The sequence below is a fragment of the Neolamprologus multifasciatus genome, chromosome 2 (genome assembly GCF_963576455.1).
Source record: "Neolamprologus multifasciatus chromosome 2, fNeoMul1.2, whole genome shotgun sequence".
Classification (NCBI taxonomy): Eukaryota; Metazoa; Chordata; class Actinopteri; order Cichliformes; family Cichlidae; genus Neolamprologus; species Neolamprologus multifasciatus.
In genome coordinates this window covers 19,541,292-19,552,662 of record NC_140440.1, presented here as the reverse complement: position 1 = coordinate 19,552,662, position 11,371 = coordinate 19,541,292, and the positions used below count along the sequence as shown (strand labels likewise).

General features: G+C 43.6%; 1 protein-coding gene across 2 annotated transcripts in view; it reads right to left on the bottom strand.

Moving 5' to 3' along the window:
* Nucleotides 1–93: 93 nt before the first annotated feature.
* The window catches only part of LOC146524232 (protein phosphatase 3 catalytic subunit alpha-like), a 37,416-nt gene continuing 26,138 nt past the window's right edge, over nt 94–11,371 (bottom strand). Inside the window, exons 7-14 of one of the 2 annotated variants that reach the window (XM_085173875.1) lie at nt 10,510–10,587; nt 8,979–9,073; nt 8,679–8,804; nt 6,983–7,060; nt 6,798–6,882; nt 6,429–6,526; nt 5,304–5,351; nt 94–2,611 (exon numbers count right to left, since the gene is read on the bottom strand). In XM_085173875.1, coding sequence (XP_085030001.1) covers nt 2,433–2,611; nt 5,304–5,351; nt 6,429–6,526; nt 6,798–6,882; nt 6,983–7,060; nt 8,679–8,804; nt 8,979–9,073; nt 10,510–10,587 — 787 coding nt within the window. In that variant the 3' untranslated portion in view covers nt 94–2,432. The remainder of the gene's footprint in view (nt 2,612–5,303; nt 5,352–6,428; nt 6,527–6,797; nt 6,883–6,982; nt 7,061–8,678; nt 8,805–8,978; nt 9,074–10,509; nt 10,588–11,371) is intronic. The other variant, XM_085173877.1, reaches the window with a different exon arrangement.

Below are 11,371 nucleotides of genomic sequence, written 5' to 3'. Positions count from 1 at the left end.
ACATCAGAGTTAGTCCTTTGTATTGCAATTTGTGTCTGTGATTAATTGGTAAGGAAACATGTGACAAGGAAATAAAGGCTCTGTATCCATACCAAAGGTTCATGCATATTTTATTCAAGAGTAAAAAAGTGGATCGTCCCATGGGGCATGCTTACAGTGTTAGTGACCGGGGGAGTCAAAACAGAAAGCTGAGAGAAAAGAGAGAGAGAGAGATTGAACAAAAGACAGAGAAAGTCAGAACCGTGGCACAGTTTCTATGGCACAGGGTCTCCCAAGGGGGGTTCACCTCTCCCAGAGAAGCACAAGATCAACCAAGGAGCAATGCAACATGAAGAGCAACCAGCAGAGAGAGAGAGAGAGAGAGAGAGAGAGAGAGAGAGAGAGAGAGAGAGAGAGAGAGAGAGAGAGAGCTTAATATTAAGAATAATGTTCATAATAAATAGAATCATAATAATCATAGACTCATAAATATCATCAAATAACAAGAGGAATCATTATGATCAGAGAGAGAGTACACTTTTTTCCTTTAAGTTGTGACGGCAACACGCCTCCCGTTAAAATGTGTCTGCTGCTTTTTTGCTTTGAACAGCGCAAATTCTATCCATGCAATCATGCTTTTGGCTGCCTGAATGCCTGTGCCTTTGTATATAGTAATGGTCATTCATTGATGCTAGTTTAATATTTGTTTATCGTTATTCATATTTATCATTTAAAAACAACTCCTGTACATCGACAAAGAAGAGAGGAGAGAACGTGGACTTGACACTTTGAATAGAAGTGAGTCGTCATTCTGTACAGCGTCGAAAGAAACCGGAAACACAGGTTGTGAAAAAAGAAGAAGGGAAAAACAGGTGGCAAAAATAACCCCCAATGAAATCGAACGCAAAATGAATACAAAAAAAAATTAACATTATGTACAAAATAAATGTTTCATCATACCTCAGTTCATTTATATTAGCCAGAAAAACAAGAAGAAAATAAAATCCTACCATAGTGAAACACAGAGCACAAATATAATCTTCACATTATTATCAAAGAACTTAACTCTGCATGCACTGATGCTTTAATATAAATGCTTTACAAAGACCCTTTTTCCCCCTTCGGACTTCTTCTTGTTGTCTTGGCTTCTTCCTTCACCAGAAGAGTGTGTTTCCTCAGTGGAATATCGTTTCCTGCTTATTAGGCCGGAGATTCCCGGCAGTCACTGCTGTCTTTTTAGCAGACAGCAACTCGGGAAGAAAGGAGGATGTAGAAAGAGAATGAATAGAGTGTTGAATTCACATTTCAACTCCCCTCCCCCACCTCTGCATCTCCCTCACATACAGTACATTAGGCATTCCACGTTACCATACACTGCATCTTGCAGACCCTGTGACCAAACGCATCAAGATGTGCAATAAAACCTCTCTTATTTATTCTATTTACACACAACAGGTGGGGAGAAACACTTCAAATATGATCCCGGGTCACATTTGGAGCCACGAGGGGGTTTCTTTGTTTCTTTTTTGGGTGGATGGACAGGCAGGGGGGTTTCCTGCCACTTGACTTCAAGTGGCGTATGCTTGCAGTGTGGTGCTACAAAAGCAAAATGGGACTCTCCTCCAAAGGAGGAAAGGATGGCGAGGCTCAGATTAGACCGCAGCTTGAGATTATCTCCGCACATCTCTCGCTGGCAGATAAGCCGCCACACTGCACATCAAAAACATATTCTCGCCGTTGCCTGATGCTCGGCTCTGCTCGTGTTTGCAAACGTAAACACTTTTTCTTTTTTTTTTTTCCAAATACAGCCATACAGACACCGACACGTTAAAAGCATGTGCACGCACTTTGGAAAATCAGCATTGGTAATGGTTCCACTTCCTGTTTTGGGGATGCAAACAGGAAAAAGAATCATACATGACACTTAAATACCTCCCCCCGACCGATTGCCGTCTGCACCAACCCTTAAACTTGACCACGTCCATCACAAACAGCACACCTTCACAGGCTTGTCACTGTCAGCCCGCTGGTGATCCCCCCACCCCCCTCCGTACAAGGCAAACAGTAGCTGCTCGTGCTTTGTGTGGGGAGTATTTTTGGAGACTCTTTTCCTGTGGTTGTGCAGGTACATGAGAGTTGTAGTTCTCTAAATGGGGCCAATCAGTTCAGAGAAGAGATTGAGCCTTTGGTGGTAAAGTCCAGGTACGCTCATGCCTTTAAATAACAGCTGATGGCTATGGGAAAAGGGGCAGGATGTGTGTATGTAATTGCATTGGGTTTTATGTTGTCTGTACCTATTTAGTAAAGGAAATATTGTGTGTGTGTGTGTGTGTCTGTGTGTGTGATGCATTTTTCTTGTCTGTATATATGCCTATGTACACATAATATGAAATATGGGACCAGGTCAGTGTGGTAACTGTAGGTGTGTGTGGGCGCGTGGGCATGTACGTCCATCACTGTAGATTGCTGTTGCTGTCGGTCCCATTGGGCTCGCCCATGTTCATACGGCCCATCGACAGGCCCACGCTGTTGACGGCATCGCGACGTGGCGGCATCCTCTCATTGATCCGATCCAGACCTTTGGCCTCCTCAAAACTGCTGATCCGATGCTGCGGAGAGAACCCTCGAATGGCTGCAGAGACACACGCATACACACACGAAGGCAGAAGCACACATACATGCACAGTTAAAAGTCCACACAGTATTGCACAAAATCTTGTGTATCCAAACCCCCCGATAAAGAGCATGAGTGTGGCCTGGGAAGTAAATCCTTTCTAAGTTTCTCCAGTAACCACATTTAGATCATGTTGATCTAAATCTCTTCAGCTGAAGGTCACCTGGGGTTTGGATAAACAAAATCATATTGTATATTCATATTTACAAAGATGTTATGCCACCCATGAACCGGTGTTTATCTGGACATTGACCTTAGATTAGCAGTGTGAGTAAAGTGGTTGGTAAGATGTTATGAGAAAAACAATATGCGCACAATCGGTCTTTCATAAGACATCTTTTCCCCTCGGGACAAGTTTCTGACAGTTAGCTGTTCATTCAAACCATCATATACAGAAGGAGCTCACAGAATATACAGGTAAAGACATGTAGTCACATTTTTCCATTTCCCTCATGTTCCTCCCTTTTAGCTTTGGGAGTACTCCTTGTTTTTACTAAGGAGGCAGCTTTAACCTTGCATTGATATCTTAAAGAAGCACTCCACCAATTTTAGTCAGGTCATAGTGACCACCAGGATTTTCTTTACTCCGCTTTGGACTTGACAAATATTTCAGGAAGTGCTTCAACATTTTGGGAAGAATATTTATTTGCTGAGAGTTAGATAGAGCTGATTGCACCTCCATGCAAAAGGATTTTTATAGTGCTTTTCAAGAAATCTTTACACAGAAAAAAAAAAAGTGAAACCAGTTGGTTTCCAGAGAGCAGCAAGATATTATCAGATGGCGGTTTTATGGGAAGTAGTACAGGTGAGTCAGCAGTGTTTAGAGTCATTATGAAACAAAAGCATGCGCATCTGCTTTTTGTTTTTATTTCATCCAAGTTGCAACTTCATACCAACTGACACTAATGCTTTAAAGGTGCAAATGAGGAAATGACTGAACGGACATTTATTATGTGTGTTCTCTGATAAATCTGTTAAATGGGTTTTATGTTTGAGTTAGTCACCATTACTATTATTAATATTATTATTATTTGTCAGATGTTTGCTCATGCTCGCGTAGCATTAGCTTTGCTTTGTATTTACTGCTAATCGTCAAATGTTAGCAAAGCACACAAACACATTAGCAGTACACCAGATCCAAATTATCGCAGTCTGTTCAGTCGCACTGAAGAGTCAGTCATTCACGCACATCTGGACTTCAGTTAAACGTATTAATTCAGCAGCGTGTTCCTTCTGTCATTCGTAAACCTGTTAGCATGCTAGCGGAAGCATTTCACAGAGCTAGCATGGCTGTAGACTTGGCTTTATTTCAGTTGTCTTTAAACGGTGTGTCTTTAAATTAGACAAAACATCAACCAGCATTAAGGTTGATTCGTTGTAGTAGCTGTCACCCCAGACCAGGTAAACCTCTGTTCCAGCAGATGCTCCTGTACCAATAAGGAGGACTGTCTGGAGAGGCCGACGCCAACTCTTCAACAACTGCACAAGACAACTGTCACACATGCAGCTGCTCACAGATGCCACTGTACTACAAAGCACATGTCTAACACCCAACTACAAATCATATATAACATGACAGAAAACTACAGCACAGGCGATACCCATAATTCATTTGGGTAAACAAATTATGGTCTGTACTTCAGGTAAGCCAAAGACAGCACTAAAGGTACAAACACAAAATAGTATGGGTAACTGAAGCATGCCGAGTACTGTGCACGCCGGGCATGATACACAAAAGACACAATCCATGACCACAATCTGTTCGTGAGCTCAAAAGAACCTGGCAGACCTGTCAGCCGCCTCTGAATGTAATGCATCCATATGCCAAATTAATCTTTTTTTCTTTGCAAAGGTTTTGAGTGTGAAACTGTATCTGCATAATCCCAAGCCCAACTTTTTGCAGAGGTTTCAGCCACACTAGCTTGCCTTCTTCAGCACACACCATCTCTTGGTGTAAGCAAAGACTTTTATTCTGAATCTAGGTCACGTGAAGATGCTGCAGGAGGCTGAAAGCTAAGTAAAAAGACGAGTTTTGTGGCAGATCAGTGTAAATGTTTCTTCAGCGAATTGCAAATGTTGCAAATTTTGATCTGGCCCGAGTTCTGCTGTAGGTTGTTGAGAAACAGATTGATTGCATGCTCATATTCTAAAGAACTATGGCATCTATGGAAACTATAGAAAAACACTAACACACTGCAGTCCGTGAGAAGGTCTGGGTGACCCTGCCATTGCAACATCCTCTCCCGCCCACATTCCCGCTCTTCTTGTAAATGTGTATGTGTGGAGAAAATATTCTCTGCGCGTTTCATCTGAACAGAATGCAAATATATGGCTGTATGTGTTTCCTGTTTCCCAAGAGGATGAAAAAGAAAGGTTTATGCATGTTGTGTGCTTTAATGTGGTGGCTCCAGCATGCAGCAGGTTTGTTGAGAGCGGTGATGCAGTTAGAAGAGCTGAGTGCATCGTGTCTAAGGAAATATCTATGACCTTATGAGCATGGGCGACTGAGAGCGCAGCCATGCTGCACACTCGTCCGTACGCACACACACACACACACACACACACACACACACACACACACACACACACACACACACACACACACATATAACACACGCGCCCACACACAGTGAAATGAGTGGGATTTTACCTTCGGCGTCCTTAACTGTCTCGATAGCTTCAATGGCCTCAATGGTAGCTGAAGGATGGGCAAAAGAAGAGAACGAAAGGAGGACAGGAAGAGAGAGGAGATGACAGAGTCCAAGAGAAAGATGGAGTACAAAGAAAGGAGGAGGAGAAGGAAAACGAAGTGAAGGCTGAAACATGCTCTGTGCAGATATGCGTAAACATCTTTGCCGTATGGGTGAGCAGCGCTTGCTGAGGAGGCTCCGACAGGCTGAGCTAAATGTTGTCAAACAATCTCTGGTTGGAAAACAGTGTAGGCAGAACTTTGGGGTGATCCAAAAATCAAACAAGAAGTCATAAAACATAAAACGAGACCTCACGCTGGCCTGGGAGATCAGACAGGTATTATGTGATTTATGACGAGCACCATGAACTAAGGCAGAAGTGAAAGATTGCAGTTTTTGACGGCCAGCTTGGACCAATATCTGTTTAGCTGAACATGTGAAATTTTCTTCATGCTATTCTGTTCATGCTATTCTGCCAAATTCACGTTAGAGCTCTGTGGAGATGTCATCATGATAAATATACACAAGTGAGAGACTCTGTATCGTCAATATCATGTGTAACATCCATATAATTTCAATATTAGCATTAATTAAATATCCCAACTACCAGACACCCCCTTCTAAGGGGCATGTTTCAGGTTTAAACAAGCAAAGCCCTCAGAGCAGCACTGAGACCACAGCAGGTTCAGAGGGCACCTGGTGTTAGCATTAGCTGCTGTTAGTTCACACACACACATGCATTTGCCCTGTATTTTGGTGTCATTCTCTGGTTCTCAGCCTCTCGCTCGTACACTCTCTCTGACACTCGCACACACAGGCAACCAGTGGGCTGTTAGTATCCTTCAGCGTTGGTGAGGTGAGGTGGAGAGAGGGAGTGAGTCAGTGAGGCAGAAGGATGAGAGGAGAAAAACAGCTGGAGGAGGAGGAGAAGAGGAGAGAGGGCATGGAGGAACCGGAGGATGCTCCAAAGCAGATACTCAAACTGTCTGTGTGGCATTGTGTTTCTGAATATGAGTTCGGGGTTAAGTTTGTGTGCATGTGACTGTGTGTGTGCTTATGTGTGTGTGAGTGAATGAAACGCTCACCGCTCTGCAGGGTCTGTTTGCCCCCAGAGAGAACGCCACTGGGCAGCATGCCTGTCGGGGTCAGTCCCTTCAGGGTCAAGACGTTCTCACTCTCCTCCCTGAGAAACAGAGACAGTGTGTGTGTGTTTGTGAGAGATGTGTGTGGGTAAAAGAAGAGAGCAGGTGATAAAGAGAAAGAATTACACACTTCCTCAAACACTGCACACCTGCAAACATGCAAAAAAACACGATTGTGGTTTAAAAGACAGATTTTAGAAAAATCTCTTTTAAAAAGTGAGGATCTGATGACTGCCAGCTTCTGCAGAAGTTGCGGGAAACCGAGCATGTGCAGGCAAGCGCACACGCGTGTTTAACTGCAACTTTACCCACCTTAGAACGGAGAACATTTTGGCCATCTTCCCGATGGCTCGGATCTTGTTTTTGATCACCTCTTTCCTCGCTGCCGCTGCACTGGCTGGAAGTGAGTGGAGCAGAAACGTTATTGAAAGATGACACGTAGAAGAAAAAAAGAATGCTAGCTACCCTTAAAAAAATCAATGCTGGCGGCTTCTTACCGTCATAGATCTCGTCTCCATCGTTCATGAGTTCGTCGTCAGAGCAGATGCTCAGAACGTTGACCAGCATCTCAGTCACTGCAGGGCAAACAGACACAGATACGCTTCTATAAAAGGACAACAAAACTGCCAACTGGTGCATGCAGTTTAGGTCCTAGTCAAAATGTTAACGACAGGGTAATTATCGTGTCCTTCAATGAATAGCGGTAAATTATCGACCTATGTGACAGCAGACCTTCACACCGGCTCTCCGCGATCCCTTAATGGAACATGAGCCATCATCGGTGTGATCGTTACCCCTTTGATACGACATGTTTCAGTGTCTACTGTGAAAAATAAAAATGTTTTCTGGGAAAAAATGTGACGAATCTTTTTATGTAAGTAGGACGGAGCTGAACTATGTCCTGCTGTGAAAATGCTAGAGGGCTGAAAGATGAAGATATCAAGAATCACACTCTGTTACTGTACATCAGCGATCCATTTTATTAATCGCTTATCAAACTGGTATCCCTCAGGTCCGTTTCAATTCAATTCAATTCAATTCAATTCAATTCAATTCAATTTTATTTATATAGCGCCAAATCACGACAAAAGTCGCCTCAAGGCGCTTCATAGATACAGAGAAAAACCCAACAATCATATGACCCCCTATGAGCAAGCACTTTGGCGACAGTGGGAAGGAAAAACTCCCTTTTAACAGGAAGAAACCTCCGGCAGAACCAGGCTCAGGGAGGGGCGGCCATCTGCTGCGACCGGTTGGGGTGAGAGAAGGAAGACAGGATAAAAGACAAGTTTGACCCGGAACCATTAACATATATTGTCTTCAGCTCAATTTCAAACTGCAGAGAAAACATATATGTTTATTGATTGCAACCAGAATTAACAACACAACTGTTTTTTGTCACAAGGTTGTAATTGATGCTAAAAATCCGCTATACTGAAGCTTATCTTGGTAAAAAAAAAAAAAAAACGAACTGAGACGTCCTGTTCACTGACATTAATATGTGTTCCAGCCATTGTCGGCCTTGTTTTGAGGTGCTACTGTCCCAGGTTGTATGACATATCTAGCACCACTCGTGTCCCCTGGTTTCTTTCAGCAGCTCCTCCTCCCAGCTGCTCTGTATATATTTACACGTTCCATAAAATAAAGCCCAGATTCTGATGCCACACTTTGCTGGTTTTGAAGCCATATTCTGCCTGAAAGGCCAGCAGCCTCTAAACCTCACAAGCCATTCGCCCACAGTTACACTGGGCAGATAGAGGAAGCCAGTCCACCCACTGCGAGTTGTCCCTGCCTTCAAACAGGTCAAACGAGTCATCAAATCTGGTGATCCTTGAGAATACATGAATGCTCTTCAGAGACTTTAAGTTTCTCCTTCTGTCTCAGAAACCCACAGACATCCAGTCAACTCCCCTATTGACCAGTAGACACCAGCAAGGACCAGGATCCCAAACTAGGCATACATACCGTGCAAACTCTGTTAGTAGCTGAGCAGAGGAGCTCTCTCACTGGAGAAGTTCATCTGAAGGTTTACTTTCACTTTCAAAATTAAATGGTTTCTAAATTATTTTCACGTGGAAGATGAAGATTTTGCACTTCCTCTTCAACATCCTCTTCCATGGTATTTGTAATGTAATGTGTGTGTGTGTGTGTGGGGGTGGGGGGTGGGGGGGGTGGGGGGGTGGGGGGTGGTACCTTTTTCTCCAACAAAGGGCAGCGACCATGTAAAGACGTCCATGAAGTTGGGCAACCAGTAGGGGTGAGGGGAGCAGTTGAATTGACGGATGTTCATCACATTGTTCTCATACTTTAGCACCGCAGCTAGACACACACACACACACACGCACACAGAAGCAGATATTAACCTATTGAAAGCTTGCTCCTCTAGGAGGTAACAATGTTTCCATCCATCCGTACATGTAAAGATTTTCCTGAGAAGTCTTACAACACAAACAGTTTGCTCTACAATAATTGGATAACACACGTCAGTCAGACCTTTGTTGTTGTAGACATCCAGGTAGTTTGGAGCGGAGAAGATGGTGATGAGCGAGGGGAAACCTGTAGTCTGACTCTTCCTGTACATACGGTACCTGAGGAAAGAGAGACAAACAAGCTACCCACGTTACAGCCACTCAAATAGGACACCGCGCTGTGGATGAAAAAAACAAGGATTTGCTTTGCAGGTCTTCTAAAGCAGCCAGGGGATGGTTGGAGGTGAGACAGCCACACTCTTTTAAACTAACAGAACAGAAATAGAGCAGATTGCCTTGCATAGCAGAGGAAAATGACCAGTAAAAAAAAACAGAAAAAGCTACTGGCATCGGAAGCCTGTAGCTGTTTATCAAAACAAAACTTTACTGATCTGGGTTGTGGTGGCTGAGTGGGTCTAACAATTTCACCCAGGAGAGCGTGGTTCACGTTCTGTGTGAATTTAATGATGATATTCCTAGACCAACGTCTGTTTTGATTCCCCCCCTTTGTTTAGGATTTGTGTGGTTTAGGGGAAAAAATCCTTTTTCATTGTCAGGCCGCTATAAACAACACACATTTCATCAGGTAATATTGACAGGAAAGTGTGCTGCTGTAAATCCACCGAGCTACAGCTTTAGATTCTCACTGCTCATTAAACTTCAGTGAAGAGAAACCAATTTTTCCCAGACAAAATCACCATTTAGGGTAGTTCCTGTAGCAGCTAGCTTAGTTTTTTTTTTTTGAGTGAGCTGGCCGTTATTCTTTTTGTGCTGTCGCTATTGTTGGAGAATATAATGCAGCAACGGCACATTCACAAATCAAGGGCTTCAAGAATTCAATCAAAGAATTCGTAGAGACAGCAGTGAGTACAATGTCTTTTGTAAGTTCTCAGGTGAAAGCTGCTCCATTTTGTATCCACACTGCTGCTGCTTACTTCATCGAACAGTCTCTTTTTTGTTTTTTTGACCATGAATGCATGTTTTATCTCCACATTAGCTACTCTGCACAGGTGCAGAAGCCTGGCAACTGAAATAGCTTGTTTTTTGGCCATCCTATAAAAAGTGCATTAAGACCTCTGGATGATTACCCAGACTACTCGTCTGCATGACAGACCAAATACTGTTAATGGGTTCACCAAACAGCACACACACAGAACACAGTGCTGCCTTAATTGCTGCATTACATCTAGAGGATTTTCAGTGAGATAATAGATGCCAGGAATGCATTTTTGGGTCACAATTTTTTCCCCTTCACTATTTTATTCAGACTTTTAGTACAAAGTGTACACAGCCTCTTTGACTTCCTGTGCTGAGTTAGTTAGGGTTGAATCTTGCACCGGCTGTTGGTGCACTCTCAGTCAGACCAACTCTTAACAATGCTAATCACACAGTTTCAGGATGAAAATTGTGCGGCCTCTTTTCCTGCAATGTGCCAATTCCCCGACAATGAAAAATAACAGCTCAGAACATGAAATGTCAGGGTAAGCCATTAAATGAAATGGTGCGCCCATTTAAGCTGAGAGAAAGGACTGAGCCGCAGCAGCCGGTCAGCTCACCCGGCATCCTGTGCTTCGTGTGCTCTGATGATTGACAGCAAGTTGTTGGTCTGTAAGAACTCGCACACTGCTGGATAACTAGAGACAGAGAGAGAGGGACAACAAGTGAGAGTAAGTGAGGGCAAAGGAAGAAACATGAAGGGAAAGAATTATTCAAAGCGATGCAGTAAAACACACTTTACATAACAAACAAGTCATATGTCAAGGCTGCTGTAAACCACAAAACAGATATTTAAAGTCTGGCAGTGGGTGATGAGTAGGCTTTTGTTTTCTAAGGTAGTGTCTGACTGAGACCAGCAGGGGGCATCAGTGAGGAGTGACAGGCCTGAGCCAGGCTTACGGCTGCCTCAGTGCTGAGGTGGGCTGAGTGTGCACTAGTTGGCTGATTGATGCTGTGTCTCCTAAACATAGAAAATTGGTGTGTTTGCCACAGAGAACATGTCACAACACCCATTTCTAAACACCGTCTCCCCCCTCATCTGTACATGCCCCCCATTCTTACTTTCTCATCTTTTTTCCCCCTGCCACCCTCCTCCTATGTTACTCTCCCTCGTTCTCTCACTGTATCTTAATATCACTCCATATCTGGCAGGAGTAGCCAGTCGTCATAGCAACAGAACCGTGCAGTCTCCCTGGGGATTGTGGGATATCGTTTCATGCTGAAACGGAACTGTGTGTGCTGCGTGTTTGGTGTGTGTTTGTGTGTGTAAAGTAGCCAAGATTTTCTACAAATCCCAGCGACAGTTAGGGGATCTCGGATGTGGTGTAAACGTGCACACGAGGCGTCTCTCCCGTTCTCTCTGCTCGGGAACAACATCCCAAACCTGCAGCTTGAAGTCGACCTGAAACTTATTAGATTTCT